At 41.6% G+C, this 18,723-nt stretch overlaps 2 protein-coding genes across 2 annotated transcripts in view; one reads left to right on the top strand and one right to left on the bottom strand.

Annotated features, from left to right (window-relative positions):
- atg5 (ATG5 autophagy related 5 homolog) overlaps nucleotides 1-14,627 on the bottom strand; it is a 33,019-nt gene extending 18,392 nt beyond the window's left edge. The window contains exons 1-6 of the mRNA XM_084358057.1: nucleotides 14,503-14,627; nucleotides 13,882-14,078; nucleotides 12,729-12,856; nucleotides 11,469-11,547; nucleotides 10,718-10,880; nucleotides 8,501-8,595 (exon numbers count right to left, since the gene is read on the bottom strand). Coding sequence (XP_084214183.1) covers nucleotides 8,501-8,595; nucleotides 10,718-10,880; nucleotides 11,469-11,547; nucleotides 12,729-12,856; nucleotides 13,882-13,989 — 573 coding nt within the window. The 5' untranslated portion in view covers nucleotides 13,990-14,078; nucleotides 14,503-14,627. The remainder of the gene's footprint in view (nucleotides 1-8,500; nucleotides 8,596-10,717; nucleotides 10,881-11,468; nucleotides 11,548-12,728; nucleotides 12,857-13,881; nucleotides 14,079-14,502) is intronic.
- A 193-nt stretch (nucleotides 14,628-14,820) lies between these two features.
- Nucleotides 14,821-18,358, top strand: dctn3 (dynactin 3 (p22)). The gene is made up of 7 exons (XM_084356566.1): nucleotides 14,821-14,995; nucleotides 15,924-16,008; nucleotides 16,444-16,530; nucleotides 16,751-16,834; nucleotides 17,197-17,255; nucleotides 17,358-17,417; nucleotides 17,609-18,358. The coding sequence occupies exons 1-7, from the start codon at nucleotides 14,894-14,896 to the stop codon at nucleotides 17,693-17,695; spliced, it is 564 nt and encodes a 187-aa protein (XP_084212692.1). The 5' UTR covers nucleotides 14,821-14,893; the 3' UTR covers nucleotides 17,696-18,358.
- Nucleotides 18,359-18,723: the final 365 nt, after the last annotated feature.

Below are 18,723 nucleotides of genomic sequence, written 5' to 3'. Positions count from 1 at the left end.
ACACACGGGCAAGAAAAAAAATCAGCGACCTCTCTTTTGTCTTTAACGCCAATATTATCAGCCGTTATTGGCCGATCACAGATATATTGGTGTGGGTGAATATGTCGTCTGAAATGAGCCGATATGAAAACTTTTTATTACAGAACATAATGCATCATTATCTTTTGATAATGGCATTGGAGCAAAATTGAGTATCGGTCGGGCTCTACTGGCTTTGTTGGGGAAATATAGTGCAGAAATGGATCATCTTCCATCTGACGTCCTGAACTGTATGTGATCCGCCCACAGTCAGAGACATATTGTCACAATGACGTCACCCTCACCTGTGACCTCCTAACTGTTAGTCACTTATTATGGCCGTCATCTACTGAGGTAACTTAAGCTTATCCTACTGCTGACCTCAATGCAAATCACTCTGGGTGAGAGCGACCGCAACATGCCGAAAATGTAAACTGACTAAGTCACGACTGGACAACCAAACAAAGTGACGAATGCACCAAAACATCCTCATGACTGTTTGGCTGTGATCTGCAGCTTTGCAGCCACAACATTCCATGAGTGAGAGGTGCGGGAAGCACGGTGGGAAATTACCGCCAGACAGCAGAGAAAAAAATCAAACTGTGCCTCGAGCTGGAGTGCAGTGGACTCAAGAGAGTATGGACAGAGATTGTTTGTGATTTGAGATGAGATGATGCTCCACTGTATCCTGCTGTACATCCAGTTCCTGAACCTGATTCAGGTATGTCAGCAAGCCTTTGTAAATGTCAAGAGTCTCACTATCACCTCAGAGTCGAGTTAAAAATTCAGTTGGTTCTGGTTACCGAGTGACCCGGCGAGAGACGAGGCGCCAGGTGCTGCATTGCCGTCAGGCGGTGACTTATTATGCTATTTGGTTAATCAAGCATCTTACATTTTGAACACTATATGGGCTAATTTCACTAATTGGTTGGGTTTCTTTGGCTTAAGAGGTTATAATTAGTGGAATCAGTGGGAGTAGTTGGCTTGGCGTTATGGTCGGACTAGAATTATAACATTAAGAAAATTTAAGACCGAGATTTGCAGCTTTTTTTCTCTCTTGTATCAAACTGAATCCTTTTGGGTTTTTCATCAGTTGTTCAGATATGTCAGCAATTCAAAGATTTAACTTTGGGCATTTATCCTCATTTCCTGACTAGCAGTGAGTCATATAATCAAACCATCATCATCAGATGAACCAATTATACAAAATAATAATAATTGCAGTCCTATTGAGATTACTCTTCCAATACAAGTGTTTATCACAATATGGCAATGAACTGTGATCTGTTCTTACGCGTTACGTGAGACCAAACTATTCACACATGCAAGACAAGACTCAATCAATGAATTCTGTTATTATTTAATTGTAATTTTCTTGGTCGATTGAATTGTTTTAATAATTCAATCATATAATTACGATTAGACGACACTGAAAGCTGGAAAAACACCACAGCCCTCATGCTGACCAATAGCAATCAGTATTAGCGAGTTTAAAGGGATTCAAACTTTGAAAAAAAGAGCAATGTCTCGCTCAACCCACTGAGCAGCAGAGGATAATGGGAGAAACTCAGAGAGAAGGAAACATGTCGCAGGCAGATACCCAACCTGAGGTGTCAAACGGAGAGTCCGACACACAATAGGGTGCAATCGTGGAGCTGTGAAAAGGAAACCGGCGAGGACAGGGATCGAGTAACCGAGCGGTAACTACACACCGCAGAGCCAGGCGCGAAACAGCAAGAGGAAGGTGGCGGTGGAGGCGCTAAGCTGGTGCTCAGGTTACACAGAAAGACTGAGTCACTGACAGGAAGCACGGCGTTTCGTGCGGGATCATCGGCAAGAGCCAGAGCAGAGAGAGTGCGCTAAGTGACAGCTACTTCATTGCATTTTTAAATAGCCAACCATGAATAATTGAGCAGGTCGCCATACAAAGAAGCGGCTATTGATCCCCAGGGAGAGAAGCGTGATATTGCTTGGATGAAGACACTTTCTTTTCAGCTGGCGTGACACCTTAGCTGGCACAGCAGCACATGGCGCCACAAAGAGCGAGGTGTCATTCGGATTCAGGTGAAAAGAGATGGCTCGCTCTCGCTGAGTGAAAAGAGCAGCGGAACTCAAGACGTCGCCTAATTGCCGGAGGGGGATTCAATCTGCCTAATTGATGGTAAAACAATGGACGGAGGGGGAACAACTCCGTCAATCAATATGAGTTTCCGTGAATCGAGAGGGGTGAGAGAAAGCGTTTCCACTGAACTCTGAGACCGTCCATTCGTAAATTAAAATTCCAACCTCATCTTTAGCACTCCTCATTTTCTCACCTCTTGAAATGCACACCTGTACAGGAGAAACTCCATCAAGGGACGCTGAATTGACCTCTAAATTATTCATGGCCGAGTGTTGCATGCAAGGTTGACGTGTTATACTTCAACCTTCGGCCAGCTACACATTTAAGTAAATCAGCTAATCAGAGTTTCTCGGCTCCACCAAGGTAGCAGAAGGATCAACTTTTTCTAAACTTAATTTTAAGAAGCACGACTGCTTGCCACGTCTTGTTTTTTCTCACCATCCACTTAATGTGGAAGATTTAATTAATATCTTAAGATGGTTTTGGTTTCGGCCTAGGTTCAAAAATATTTGTGTCTCTGAGGTTTCTGCCTCCACCTTGTTTCCGAATGTCACGTAGCCTCATTTAAGAGCAGATCTCTGCAATGTGAACAAATGCACAACTAGTATGACTTTACTGAGTGGGTAGTTTCACGTTGCTGTTCTTGGGTGATGCTTTGTAAGTGATGCAACATGACTTATAGCTCGCAGCATTGGTGGATGAGAAGGCTGTGTCAAAAAAGTACCATCTTTAAAGCAAAATTGTTTTTAATTGTGAAAACGTAAAAAATCCATAAGCTACCTTTAGTCTAGCTATTGTGAAAATTGAGAGAAAATATGATTTGATGGATAATGTTTTCCGTTAAATAGATTTCAATTGAGACACTTATGTTTCGGACAGATCACCCACCCTTAGGATATCGGTAGAAGCATAAATCTTAGAGACAGAAATCTCAAAAGTGAACAAATAAAACATGAACTGTCTGTAAGACTAGATGCCACCAGAGGTAAAATACCTTGGGCAAAAAAGACCGAAACCAAAGACATGGAATTAATTATGAAATTAAACCTCCATCTGACTCTGCATGATGACGTACAGATCAGCAAGGTTTGCCAACACCACAACATAAAAAAATCCTGTAAAAGCCTGCAAGTCTCTTAGTTGCTTGGCAGTAGCAGACTGATTACAACGGTTTTCCGTTGACGGTCATTGTTCAACATAAACCATTACTGTAAAGGCATCGGGCATATCACCTGTTGCCTGTGGCATGAACCGTTTCCAGCATTCCCATGTGTTGTAATTGTCTGTGTAGTCACCACCTCCCCCTTATCTCAGTCAGCCATTACATGACATATCTTGAGGCAATAAACATACATTCTTCAATGAAGGCAGCGTCCGCAGCACCACAACACAGGAGTGATTGCGGGGGGGGGGGAATGCCTGCTCTTGCATAGGAGGTTTGTGAGTAAGCACTGAGTCACGGAGCGGGAACAGAGAGGTGTACCTGTAGAGCAACAATGTAAGCGGTCTTTAAAAGAAGGATAGTAATTTTCACTTTCCGCGCAGCGAGACGGCCGGCCCCCTCCGGCTCTTTTGAATCACACGATGGCGTCACTGCTGGAGCAGGAACATGCACTCGCAGCCAAACATGTCCCGCCGCCAGCAAGAGCAAAGGGCGCGGCGGGCCGATGCGCACAAACACACACCATAACACACACACACACACACACACACACACACACACCCAAAAGGCTTGAGTGGAAGCAGTAAAAATTGACAAGAGACAAATGTTTGAATTGGACAACACGCAAACAGAAGCTTGCAAAGACAGATGAACATTTGCACAGAAATAATAAAAGGGTTCGTATAAGGGAAAAGCAAAAGTTACAATTTCAAGAAGGACTTTGTAAACAATGGAAAGAAGGAGGGAAAATGCCATAAAGTGCTTAATCTTTGGCTTTAAGAATATAATAAAAAACAAAACAGATGTCTGAAGATTGTGTAAGACAGAAAAACACTAAAAAAGTGAATAAAAAGAAAAATGTCAATTTGAGCTCCGAAGTAAATAAACTAAGAATTAATAACTAACATTTATTGTAGGCTGAGAAAAGCATTTTAATTATTCTAACCCTTCGGGACAAAGGCAAACACACACACAACACACACACACACACACACACAGACACACAAACGTGTCGTCCATGCCCATGAGGTGTCCTCGTCTCCATGAGGAGTGCAGGCCAGACGGAAATGAGCCCTCTGTTATTTGGACTGAGTGTTGTCATTAATTCTGTCTGCATCAAACACAGCACATGTTATTTACACTAAAGACCACAATCTGGCTTTGAAGGACTCGGAGCATGTGTGTGTGTGTCTGTGTGTGTGTGTGTGTGTGTGTGTGTGTGTTTGTGTGGGAGGGGGGGGGGGATCTTTCCTCTGTGTAAGGCCGTCTCCTGTTAAGTCACCACACTGACTCTGGAAGGCCAAACACTTTTGTTCTTCTCAGCGTTTCCGCACCTTTTTTTTTCGATGTTTAGCTGAGTGTGAGTGTCGTCGCATCACGTTTGGTCTTGTCACGAAAACAAAACACTGGATTTTCTACTTAGTAATAACGTAAGCTCCAAAGGGCTGTTACTCATTTTGAAACTTTTTTACAGAACTGAAGATATTTGCTTGATTTTTCGGTCTCATGTTTGTGCTTGTGATGTGTAGCTCCTTGTTTTCTTTGGTTTTACTCATGATTGCTAACGGATATCCAGGGATCGCACTCATAAAGTTCAACGCTGAGATCTGAGGTTTGTGGTAACGTCGCCAAAAAACCAGAAACAAAAGCAGTCAGATGATGGGGACAGGTTGTAAACAAACTTCTTCTGAGGGGAAAACAAAGGCCAACAGTGACATTATTACCCAAACTGCACCCTGTTTACAGACCGACTTCCTGGATCACTTGGCCGCCTCGCTGACCGTAACAGCTACGGTATGCGCACAGTTTCCTGTCCACTGATGGATTATTACAGACACTCACTTTCAGTTTAATTGCAAATTTTGAAAAGGGACTCCATATTATTGCTCGTCCAAAATGTCGAGTCATACATGCTTTAAGTTTTTTCCAAACATTCAGCACGAATGAAAAGCCTCTGTGGAAACTCGCGAGGCCTTTTGGACGGTGGCGGTTCCACAGAAAACTGCTATTCTGAGTATTTTGGAGGTCATAATGAACAGATTAAGTTTCCGCTCTTTTTCTTTCCAGGCTGCCTTTGGTAGTAAATATTTACCAGTTTGTAAAATGAAAGCCACACCATCTCCAAAACAAGCCAGACTTTTCAGGAATTACGCTTATTTTCTCCAGTATGGGAGGTTGTCGCAGGCTTTGATGCTCCAATTCTCATGAAAAAACTCGGCTCATAAATGACAGTGGAAACTTTCAATTCGGCCGTGAACACACCCCAAAGTGGAACAGTTTTTTACGGTTGCGACAAGTGCATGTCTGAGAGGGCGGGTCGTGTTGGTGAGACTGCATGTTTCAGTCGGCCACTTTAAAGAGATTTGTTTTATTGCCAAGCACAAGAATGTCTTTGTCCAAGTGTAAATTTGCTTATTTATGCGCTGAAGACGTGAAAGTAAAAACAAAAAGCACTTATGAGCTTTTTGACTTTCATGCAAAACAGTCAGTGTTGACAGGTGATTGACAGCTGCGTCCCCGCCCTCGTTTTGTTGCGCAAAAATGTAAATGCAGCCATGTGTGGAGCCCAGCAGGTCTCATTAAAAACTTGACACACTCAATAATAAATCATCACAGCAGGAAATTTCCAGCAGTCACAGCCGATACGATGACAGAAAAATATGCTTGGTAGGAAAATTCACTCTTGCAACTAACCAGTGAAGTCCTGTACTGTTCTTACAAATCTCTTTCGGTTTCATAAGCTGTCATCCCACTCAGTCATTTGAAGCCACATCTATTTTTCCACTCTGCTCCGTTTTCTCGCAATTTTTTTTCCAAACTTGTCTTGACATGCCTGAACATTTTTAATTCGTTCGCAGGACTCACAGTGACAGTGAAGGAAGGGGGGGCTTTCTGTTTGCTGTGATTTGAGATCAAGGCTAAATGCACGCACATTCAAGTCACTAGACTCGAAGCAGACTGTCAACATGTTTTTGTTGCAAAATCCAGATGTTTTCCAAATCTTCACTTCCCCGACTCTCTTTTGGACGAGACTCTTCACTGTCCAGTAAGATTAAAGGGACTTTAAATTACATTTAATTACACTGTTGCTTAAGATGATCCCTTCACAATGCCAAGTGTTATTGAAAAAAAAACTTCTTCAGGCATTCCATGTTTGGAAGTTCACAAATGATTTCTCCACACTTTCCCAGACTTTCCTGATCTGCATAGAAACCCCCAACATTTGACTCAAAGCGTGGCACTCCCCCCCCACTGTCTGGCTCTCAATGTGCTAATGTTTTCCAGGCGAGATTCAGTCGCTTATTCATCTCCTCTTCTTTCCTTTTTTTTTTTGTCCTCCAAAGGGGAAATTTCACCTGAGTCAGGATAAAGCTGTATAGGCTCGGCGGAAACAACCGACCTGAGGCCGCTTGTCTGCCTACGCCTACTGCTGCTCTCGGACTGAACCCGAGGCTCACCCACGGGCTCATCTTGGTTCAATAGAATCGCACACAAACTAAGGGAGAGTCACAGGTATCAAATTTACAGAAACTGATGAATAACCCCTTCAAAAAAAGGGCATGACCAGGCCCAACACGCCTCTGACAGACATTGTTTTGTTTTATCATCTTTCAGTGGTGAACAGTGAACCTGTGAGCAGCGTTCACATGCAAATATACGCAATTGTTTCTCTCTTCATGTTTCACCTGAACATTAGATGACAATTGATAGCAAAAGTAAGTTTGACAGGTCGTCAAGTGGGGCTGCACAATAAAGAAATAAAAAAAAAACATGACAGATATTACAATTAAGATATGATTCACTGAAAAGAAACATTAAATTCATGATGATGTGACATTTTTGTTGGTGTACGTAGCAAACAAACATCTTTTCTTACATCTGGAAAACAAGATTTGCAGGCCAGGGTAGCACTGCAGTCCTTCATTATGATGTTGTTTCACACACATTTTACCTTAATAAATAAGATGCAGCAATTTGGATATTGCAATCTTAATATTTTGATTAATTGTTTCGACCCTATTATAAAGCTAGGTTAACCTCTGACTCTGATTATATGTAGAGGACTATGACTTACCAGAAAAGAAAACAAAAGCACCTGTGTCTCGAACACTTACTCATAGTGTTCTGTAGGCGGGTATTAAGACAGGCGTGAACCCACTGCAGGTTGTTGTGGATTCAGATTATAAACTAAGATATAACAAGACACTATTATTGTGGCGCGATGAATATGTCAAGAGAAGGTCACAAACTCCTGAGTTACACAATGTTTTTTTTGCCTCATGTTTAGACTGTTTGCAGGTGTGTGTGGGTGCCAGGGAGAGGCACAATTTACTCATCCATGAACGGGAATCGTCACCTGGATTTTTATTGTTTTTTTAAAAATAAAGGAAACAGTGGTTTTCATCACTCTTTACCTTCCAGCATGACTGTTATCTGCAGAGTAACTTACGAGATGTAGTGAGCCAGTGTGCGGTTGAAGGTGATTTCCCCGCTAAGGCAACATCAGACAGCACTGTGTCACACAGCCGTCTGGCTACATCTACTGGGCTGATGGGAGAACTTCAGCTTCACCCTCTGGAGTCCATAAATTCAAAATGTACTGTTCAAACTAAAGTACAGATACTTCAATATAGATACTTTGATGTCCATATTAAATTGTATCGAAGGTACCTGTGTGCTGGTTATTAATGAAAAGAAAGAAAGAAATTACCTTATTTCGTGTGCCTGAGACTTTTTTTTTGCCAAGGTATCTAGTATTGTTTTTAATTGTTTTACACTAGTAGTGTATTTTATCAGTCAAGTGTACGAACACAGGCAGATCTGTGTTGTGTATGCTCCTCTCCTCAGTGAAATGTCTGTCTTGGTCACAATGTTTTTTACAGAAGGAATTAAATAACTTAGAACATTTGCTTTTACAAGAATGCTCAAAAATAGACAGTGTTTCACAAGCTTTAGGTTTCTCTGAATTCAACAACTCACAAAATTGAGAGATTTTATAAGGGAGTCTGGGGAATTTCTCTCCCTTTTCATCTCTTTGCTGTCGACTGCAGTTGACCGATAGTAGTGTCGAAAACACTTTATAGACTACCCTCTCAGGACCCCGGACTGTGACTGACTCCCTGTTTTGAAGGCATTGTGTAAAGGAAGAAAGTCTGTTGTTTTAAAGTTTTGTCAGTGTGTTTGTGTGTGTGTGTTACCTGGTATATCCTAAAGGGGATGTATCTGAAGCCTCCCTCCTCGGTGGGGTACTCCATCAGCTTCCTGTTCATGGCCCAGAACTGGTCAAACTTATCTGTGAAAACACAAATACACACAGGTCAGCTCTTCTAAAATTGTCCTGATGATCAGACACATTGATTTAACAAATCATCCTCCTGCAACGTAGAAACGTTAGGGGGGGGAAAGTTGTCTGCTGCAGGAGACTACAATTGTCCTTTTAGCTTTAAGGGCACCCAGTTCTGCAAAATGGGTCAGTGACGGAGAAAGGGACAATTTAACAGGCCGGGTCCTTAATGCCACAAGAGCTTGAGCTTTGGTGGTCTGCTTGGAGGACAGCTTCGCATCATCATAAAAAGATTTCACCTAGCATGTGCTGGTTTCAAACCCTCCACCTCACCTCGACTCTCGCTTTCACATGAACCCTCCGAGAACCTTCTGTTTTCTCTCTCCTTGATCTACGTGTGAGCCATCCCTGTTTCTCTCTCTGTTTCTGGTCTCTTTTGGACGTGAAAGTTTTGGTTTCGACAGGTTTTCATCTCTCACTTTCATGTGTAACAGGTAAGGACAACTCCTTCTATTTGGATTAGTACAAACATAAGTATTGTCTGTTTGTGTGTTTAATATAGTTAAAAAACGGTTAGAGGGCACGAACCACACCCTGAACATTTTGAAACAGTTCATTGCATCATCTTTAAGTGTCTGTCTCCAAAATGAATGCTTTTAAAACCGTTCTTGTTTGCTTCTTCTCTGTATGTGAGATTTCTTTTTCTATTAGTTTCGGGGGGAAAGTGGAAGAGAGATAAGCAGCTGATGTTTTGCAGGTTTGTCTGCAAACCTGTTTAAAACATTCTCGGTGTCAAGTGCACGGAGCTCAGTTTTGACAGTTACTTGAACCACAAATGTACCGAAGAAGGTCCAGATTTCTGTTCATTATTTGCATTGCATATAGTTTACTTTCCTGGCAGGTGTGTGTTTACTTTCACAAACAGCAGGGACGTAAGCGGTGCATTTTTAAAAACAACTGGTTCAAACATTAGTAGGTATTCATCAGGCCACAAAACAGCCGGCACTTCATTCAATCAGATAATAGATTTATGACTAAAGCATAAATGGTAAGTCGATTTTACAACTGACAGAAAATTCACCTGCAACAATTCTGTTGTTTAACCAAGCAAAAACTTCTCATGTGTGAGGATTTACTGGTGTTGTTTCCATTGTATGTGATTATTTACATTAAATATGCTTCTTATTTTTGGACAAAACATGTAACGTCACCTTGGCCTTCGAGGAGCGATGCGAATGGACATTTTTCACAATTTTGATTTAAATGATTGATACATGGCAAACATATCATAAATAGATTAAGGCTGCATGAATAAGAGAAAACTCATATATATATATATATATATATATATATATATATATATATATATATATATATATATATGTATATGTGCACATTTTGTAAAGCAATTTTCATTTTCACTTAAAAGCTATTAAAAAACAGATAAAAAAGGACTTACTGTGTGCTAATAACTAATCATTCAAAAGCAGCAGAAGCATGACAATTATAGATCAAAACAAGGTGACATATTTATAAATTACTGACTATGGGCAGCTGCATCATTTGTGGCCAAAGTGTTTATTGTTGCCCTGTTTGATCAACTTGACCTGCAGTGATTCCAAGAATCTCACACCAAACGTGTGTGTTGTGTTTTCCTTTTCAAAGACGAGCACAGACCCCAAAATTTGGAGTCCCTCCGCCTCCCAGCTCCCACTCCCACATCACAAGCTTCCAATGACTCGGCCCCACCGCCCCGGCTTCACCTACACAAACCACCACAATCGCTAACAGCAGCCAATAGGAAATCAACCTGTCTGGACAGATGGGTGGAAACGGAAAGGGAAGCTGGTGGGTGGGAGAGGTTTTATGGAAGTGGAGGCTTCAAAGACTGCAACCAGACGACAGATTTCTAAGTGTGTGTGTGCGCACATGTGAACCTACATGTAGGTGTTTGAGCTATAGAGAGATAACATGTGTGCATCTGAGTGTTAATGAGTGAATGTGTGACACTTCCCTGACAGCTGCTTGTGGTCTTTCTTCTTGTGTGTGTGTGCCTGCCCTCCTCACCTTTTCGCATGAACATTCACAGCTGCTACCAGAAATGTGTGTGTGTGTTGCGTGTGTCTCTCACCGTTCTGCAGGCCCATCCACAGCTGTTTGTGGTCTTTCTTCTGCATGTCGTTGACGACTTGGCTCTTGTGCTTGAGAGCGTCGGCCTCCTTGATGCTGGACATGAAGTGAGCCTCGATCACGGAGCTGGACGGGCAGTGGAGCAGGTCGCTATCTGGGAAACTCTGACACGTGCACAAGATTAACTTTTATTATTTTAAGCTACATTATAGTTTTGGCGACAAAAACAAAAGAAAAGGTGGGTAACATGTTTTGTTAATAACTCTCTATTTAAACATCTATAAAGCAACATAATCATTTATGCGGAGTTGTGTCCACATGATAATGAAAGTCTGTATGTATTCTGCTCTCAGCTCTGTTTCGTTGCACCAGTTATCGAGGGAAACATCAGTCTCTTTACCTGCTAGATCCAATTTTTTCATCAACTCACTCTGGTTTGTCTGCAGGTAGTGTACAGTGGGGTTTGTCACAGCTATCAGAATTTTGTGAAAACTACCTGCTGCTGCTGAAAACAGGCTTGGGAAAAGGCTCTGTAGAGTTGGCGATAATTCTCTGTGGGTTTCTTCCCATTTCAGATTACATGAGTCATTTATTTATCATTAATATTCACTAGTGGAGCTTTACAACATTTCTTTTTTAAATTGAGAATGCAGTTGAACAAATTATACACATAATTTAGAGGTAGAATAAAAAAAAGTGAGATACAGTGTTGTGGATACTGTACACGCACACACACTCTGACTGACACCCACCTTAAAGTGCACAGTGATGCTCCAGGGTAAGACGGTGTTGGAGGCATGGAGGTCAAACAAAACTCCAATTGGATAGTGCCTGGAAACAGGAAATACCGTTACTGGTGAACACCTTGTTGGACTGCTTAACATCACAGTGGGACTAAGTTCAGTTCCCAAGGCTGAAAGAAAAAACAGTGTTACTCACTTTATTTATCAATCATCAGCACATGACCTTTAAATTCTAGGTTTCGCTCCTAAACTGTGTTTATGTCTGGAAAAATGTATTAATCAGTCGCTTCAAGCGAAACTGAACTGGTATTTTGATGTCCTCTGATGCTGTTGAGTCCAGCTGTCTCTGGAAGCTGTGTGTGAACTTTAGGAGACAGTTTATATTTCACTTCAGCATTTCTGTTCGTCACTTCCTGTGTTTAGAAGGGGGTCAGTCTATTTTGTTTCAGTCAACAGGGATTACAAGCGTTTTTTTAACTGCAGCCTCAAATCAGATGACAGTATTTTCTAAGGTATTTTAACCGTCAGTCACATCCACTAACTGTATAAGTTGTTTGGCTCTAGTTTTCCTGAAGCCAACAAGCCAGTTCACACCAAATCTATGATCTATAAAATATGAAAACTAATGAAAAATTAATTCTTAATGAATTTGTAATTTAAAATGAGATAAGGAAAGCAACAGGATGTCGTTCGAGGGGCTGTAACCACTAAACATTTTGATATTTTCACATAATAACACATGTAATAAATGACTATCAAGACGGACCTCTGTTATATTTCGCTCATGCTTTTGACATTACTGGGACTAAGATGCTGCAGTAAACCAGGAGCTTCATCATCCGTGTTGCAATACTGACACCTTGTGGCTGAACTATGTGCCTTCAGTCTGTTAACTGGCTGTGCTGCTGCGCTCAGCAGACAGGCAGATAAGAAACTTAAGAGCTGACCATGGTTAATACCAACTGAGGCTGCTCTCCTAGCTGTAAATAGATAGTCTGAGTGTGAGGGCTTTCCGGTATCACGGTGGTCCGGTGGTGTGAACACACCGCTATGATTCTGACTGTAAAGACTGGAGAATGTGGATGTTTACTCCAGGCAGTACACAAGGTACACAAACAATGGGCAGAGTACTTAAAGTCCCATGAAGCAGACTTTAGAAGTCTGAGGAAATGGAAACTTTACGTGCAGACGTCCAAATACAGCACACAGCACATACACATTTGTAATATGGTCCAGATTTTATAGGGTGGGACGGGCTGTTTCTCTCACCATTTCAGTGGCGTCCCTTCATACTCGAACCACATCTCCTCCACGTCCTCAGCCCTCATCACCTTGAGGAAGTGTTTCTTCACCTTGTCTGTAACCAGAGTCAGGTAGCTCACCCTGGGTAACAGCAGCTGGGAGAACCAACAGTAGAGAGGCAGAGAGAGACACATTATTAACAACACATCCTTGACCTAAATCACCGGTGACTCCCAAGACAAAATAGATCAACCGCTGACTCTTCGTTTCCAGACCATGCTCCACCTCCCAATGCTGACTTTTGTCTTCAATATACTACTTCTTCTTCTATATACTCTGACTTCCTCCTTTGCTGGCGTAATAATCATGACAATAAAGGTCGCAAATGTCAGTATGAGCTGTAATAAGCTACTTTCACAGTTTCTGATGAGGAAGGGCTGTTATCAAATATTATAAAAAACGAGACTATTGCCACGCAATCATTAATAGGCGAGCTGTGTTTCACATCCTTTTATCAACCGTGGTTGAGAGCTGCAAGAAGGGGGTTTGCAAAGAAAGTGGTCGTGCTAGACGTGATGACTGAACACGAGATTATGAGGGTTTTTTTCAACTTCCTCTGTGCCGTCTGCACCACCTTTAGAAAAAACACGTTGACCAATCAAAGTTTTTTCAGTCGGAGGCTACATATCTGGCATGTTTTTAACATTTTTGAGGTCCGTATCAGCTGCAGTGTGATCACCATCATGCAGTGACATAAACCACACAGGAGATTTTGCCTGTTCTCTAATGCAAGAATAATAAGAAAACATGCTTTGAGATCTTAAGCACAAGGAGGTAATGTGTGGGTTGTAACCCAAAGCAGCATGACATGTGTGAAAATCCATTTCCTCTTCACGCTACTAACCAATATGTGCAGCACCCAGACCGACAAAAAGTGTAAATAGCAAGCAACAATTGGATAGATGAGTGAACACTGATGATAACATTGTGATAAGAAGGAGCAACCTTACAGCTGTGTACACTCTGTTTTGTTTTCCTAACCATGAAGCCATCTGGTGTGTCTGTTCACTCATGCTGCAGGCTGAGAAGGGGCTTTTAGCACTGGTCGCAGGCAAAAGCAAAAGTAAATGTTAGCCTCAGGTTTGTGGCCGTGTGAGGTCAGAGAGTAAAGTGCACTTACATAGTAGGGCTCGGCCTCTCTCTCAGTAACCTCATCCTGGTTCAGGGTGAAGCTGGTGGGGATCCGGCCGAACCAAACGTCTCTCAACACGTCCTTGTCATCTGCCATGCTGCTGCTGCTGCTGCTGCTTCCAGTGGCACATAAAGAAGAAATTCCCCACACACAGACCCTGAAGTCCAATAGCTGGCAGCTCCTTGCTGTCAAAAAAACACAGCAGAGCAGACAGGCAAAGCATTAATGAAACTTTTTAGCAACACAACCCCAAAACCACATGAAGCAGGCAGTGCAACATAAGCTAGTTACACCTCGACTCAAGCATTTTAGCTTCAGGTGAGCCAGATATGTCTTTATTAAATCGTCAGGGGGGGTTATTACTAAGTTATAGCCCACGACGCACCTGCTAGACTTCCTAACTCGGTCCAAGCCTGTCAAACTACGCAGCTGTAATGCAGAAACTGACGTTAGCTCGACGGCTAGGTAAGCTAACTTAGCTAGTGGAAGCACCAAGGAATTGTTTACAATAAAAACAATGTGCTTGCTTCCGCGGGGTTGTTATTATTGTCTCCACACAATAATGTCTCGAGTGTAAGGATGAGTAAGAGATATGTGAGAAAATCTTACTTTTTGTCGATGTTTTGGACTCGGCTTGGATGGAAGAAGGGCCGTAACTGTCGGTGCTGTCATTCCCCTGCTGTCACCGGAAAACAGCTGAAGAAGCCCATTCACCGTAAAACAGCGGCCCCTAGCGGCGCGTCCCTTTACTGCAGCAACGGCGAAAATATTTTTTAATTTAGCGATGTTTTTTAAAATCATCGACACGTATAAAATAAATGCTAGGTTTTGTTTACTATTTACGTATGTTACATTTTTTTTAAAAGCCTCTAGGTTATTTACTGTCACAACAAAAAAATAAATCTAGTGCGAACGCGTCATCAGCGTGCGACGCCGCTGGTGACGTAGGTATTACTGGGCTGTTGTTGATTCTCTGTTGTGTCAATCAGTAGCTTCAAGAATGGATAAAAAATTGGAGACGGATAGCCTGGAAATGCGTCTTCAGGCGCTGGAGAATCAAATCCACGGCGAGAGAAGAAACAAAAGTGGAAAACCCCTCAAGGTTCGCTCGGATTAATGTCTATGCTGATTAGCGGGGGGGCTAGCAAAGAAGCTAGGCAGCTATTAGCTTAGCAGAGCCAACGACAGCTCTGTCAGTGGGAATGAGTGGACGCCCTTTTTATTTTATGGCAGCACAGTGATTATTCTAAATGTTTTTTATTAGAAAGTATTGCTCGTGTATTTATCTACCAGCTAAAAAGCTACTAAGTTAGCTATTTAGACGGATAGCTGCTTAGCTGTAACGTGGCTAATTTAAAGTAAATGCATAACCGACGTTTTAGGCTAGTTGTAGCTCAATTGACTGTTACTATAATGACACAGTTTTAACAGTGTACATTGAGTATAGCACTGGTCAGGAAAACACACTTATCAATCCGAAATTCTGAGATGATCATAAGTTTACTAATTTTGTGTTGAATAGGCTAAAGACGTGGTAGGGTCCTTTAGAGCTGTGAATGGGGCGTTTCATCAGAGCATCATATGATGTGATGAACACTTTTACTTACAAAGGGCCATTGAAGTGGATTTGTCTGCTGGTAGATAATCACTGCTGAAAGTGGAGAAAGTGTCCTGCTTGAAGTGTTTTTGTTTTGCCTGTGGTTGTCTTTAAATTACTAGTAGAAAAAATAAGCTGTACTCAGTATGAGAGTATGAGACCTAAAAATTAAACTGTTAGTCAACGGCCTGCATACTCCAAAATCTCATGTTCCTTTGACATAGGGCATATCAGAGGGGAAAGTGCACACTTTAAAAAGACTATTTCATTGTCACAACTTCTTCACTTGAACGTGAGATGTTGTGTTTATTGGACAGCATGTTGGGTATAGTACCAGATATTGCGCACAATATGCTCAGACACGTTACTGACATACATTGTAATGAATTTATAATACCTAACATAAGTCTAATCCGTGTTCTTTGTCCTGCAGTGTGCCGAGTCTTTGGCCAGGATTCAGGCCGGTCTGACGAGTACGGCCAACAAGAGAGAACGAGTAAAGATCCTGCACAAGAAGAGTGAGTCACACGCCATGTTGTATCTGTCCTCACAGCCTGGATTACAGGCTTGTCGTAACTTTATCTACTTCTTGCTATTTTGTAAATTATTCATTATTTGGTATTGTGCACAACCTTTATCGATAATATAGAGTTTTCTTCAGATTTTTCCTTTATTTCCTTTTTATTTCAACATGAGATAAAAGACATGCAAGACACATGGGGAAATAGAGGAGTATGCTGTGCAACAAAAATCCCCTGTCCGGGAGTTGCATTGTAGATGTCGCAGTTGAGCGGTTTGTGCCTCGACAGTTAGACGACCAAGGACCCCAAAAACTAAATATTTAACAAACTGATATAATTCACGGTCCCCTCTAAACATTAACATTTTTACATAAGATGCATTCAGTAATGCTTGTTGAGTTTTTGATTGTATTTGTTGGTATTGTGGTGTAGTTGAAGACCTGCTGAAGTACCTGGACCCCCAGTTCACCGACCACATCACTGTCCCAGACGCCATGAAGCTGGAGTTCATTCTCGCTGGTATTTATTTAAGGCTTTTATTCCATATATTTTGTATTTGAATCCAAATGTTATAAGTACTTGTAATGTTTAATGCTATAAACATAACGTTTATTGTTGTCACATTGTATAATATGTAAGCTGTAATATAAACAAGAATTTCTGTGTGTAGAAGACTAAAACAGCAACTTACATCTGATTCAGCGCTCACTGTGGTTCTGTTTTGTGTTTGTCTGCACAGAGGAGGACTTCCTGCTTTCCCAGGCTACTTTGCTGGAGCAGGTCAGCAACATGCAGCCGTTGCTGGACAGCAACTACATCAGAGGTGAGTTACACCACACACAAAAAATCAAGGACAAAGTAACATCCGCTCTGTGATTCTACCTCTGACAGCAAGTTAAGAATGGAGTTTAGCCTAGTTTTGTCATCCGATTATAATTTTAGTTTATCTTATAACCAGTGTTTTTACATTATTGGTTCTGTGTTAGTCCAGGTCCACGTGTCTCTGACTGACACGCTCTATAGAGAACTGAGTGTAACTTGTATATTCATTTGAATTTCCAGCCTTTTTATTCAGCGCTGTAGTATTTTGCAGTGGTGTTGTACATCTTCTGGAAGGGAAATGCTTCAGTGCTGTAGGTTTATCCCATAAGATGTGTGTCAGCTGTTTGTTTCTGTCATCCACAGACGTACCAGAACACGCCACCAAACTGCAGCGCCTGTCACAGATTCACATCAAAGAGCAGGTAACCTCCATCTTTCTTTCTCTCTCTCCATCTGCCTCTTTGTGTCCCTCACCCTCATTAGGTTTTCATCTGTTGACTCCTCCATGTTTGTCTTTTTTACAGGACCAAACTGAGACTCAGTCCCTGGAAGTGAAGAAGCTTTTTGAGGAATACAACAAAATGGTACACTTCTATTTGTACAATATGATTTCTTTCTGTAAAACACAAAAAGCTATTAAAGAGGATTACAGAAGTTCACGTCATTGCAACTGCTTCTAGCACCATCTTATCTCTGAAATAGAGACAGAATAATGATACATACATACTTAAATAATCAGTTTTTAACATGTTGTCCTCTGACCTCTGATTGGCAGATGTTCCTGCTGTCCAAGCAGTTCACCCAGTGGGACGAGACCCTGAGGAAGCTGGAGGAGGCCAAGGGCATTCGGCCTGTGGAGTAGCTACTGTCAACACACTGATGATGAAGAAACGGCACCGTGGCGGGAGCTTTAGATCAGATCAAGTGTCCCATATGTAGCTTGTTCTTCCCCAATGAGACCGAAGGAGTGCAACATTTCACTGTTTGATTTTAATTCAAATTCTTACCAGAGTTCAGTTGAATCAGACATTATAACATTGAAACCCTGAATGCCTTTTTCCACGATTTTGTTGTTTTTAGAAAATTCTAATACCAATACAGTTATACAGTAAATCTGGAGTGTAAGGACTGCAGAGTGACAGTGTAAAGTGTATGTGAACTGTGTCTCATGTGACTCTTCGTCAGTCGTCCGGAGGAACTCGCTCTCATCACGTGACGTGTGGCTCAGACAGCTTCAACATGCCGCTGTTATTTATTTTCAGACAATAGAGCTTTTTGATTAAATATTTACTCAACTTGTAACACATTCCAACATCCCTGCTGCAAGCCGGTCACAAGACTTTGTTTTCTTGCCCCTTTTGCTCCTTCTCACATACGCTTGCTCAAAACAAACACATCTTCTTCAAGGCTTTAGATTTTCTCTCTGGATGCCTTCTGACATTATTTGTAAAAACTGTTCTTTATGTCTCGTGTCATACAGCAGGACTGCGCTTCATACAATAAATATTACTTTTTTCTTTGACTATTTCAGTGTGATGTCTGTTTATGTTTCCACAGGATAAACTGTTCAGTACTGTGTGTTAATGCAGCTGGTTTCAGTCTCATTTGCAGGTAATGCTTGTTTGACAAGTTGTCCATCCTGTTTTCTGTCTCAGACTGAGTGCTCTGAATGTTGTGCCGTGTCTGATTTGACTCATGATTGTCAAAATAGCCATGATGGACGAGCAATGCAGGAGTGATCTGTTCACGTCTGTTTTTTGAGAGTTTTTGTCTTTTCTGTTGTCAGTCTGGTTGAACTTTTACACAGTGTTCTGTTCTCCATGTAGCAAAACCTTTTTTGCAAACCTTTTCTCCAAAGTAACATCTGCAAAGGAGACTTTCTACAACCTA

Source organism: Pagrus pagrus (genome assembly GCF_965226575.1).
Source record: "Pagrus pagrus genome assembly, chromosome: 7".
NCBI classification, from domain to species: domain Eukaryota; kingdom Metazoa; phylum Chordata; class Actinopteri; order Spariformes; family Sparidae; genus Pagrus; species Pagrus pagrus.
This window is presented reverse-complemented; position numbering and strand designations above follow the sequence as displayed.

Coding starts and splice junctions, on each gene's coding strand:
- dctn3 (XM_084356566.1), top strand. CDS start 14,894: ATGGATAAAAAATTGGAGACGGATAGCCTGGAAATGCGTCTTCAGGCG. Junction 16,009..16,443: donor AAAGATCCTGCACAAGAAGA/GTGAGTCACACG, acceptor ATTGTGGTGTAG/TTGAAGACCTGCTGAAGTAC. Junction 16,531..16,750: donor GCTGGAGTTCATTCTCGCTG/GTATTTATTTAA, acceptor TTGTCTGCACAG/AGGAGGACTTCCTGCTTTCC.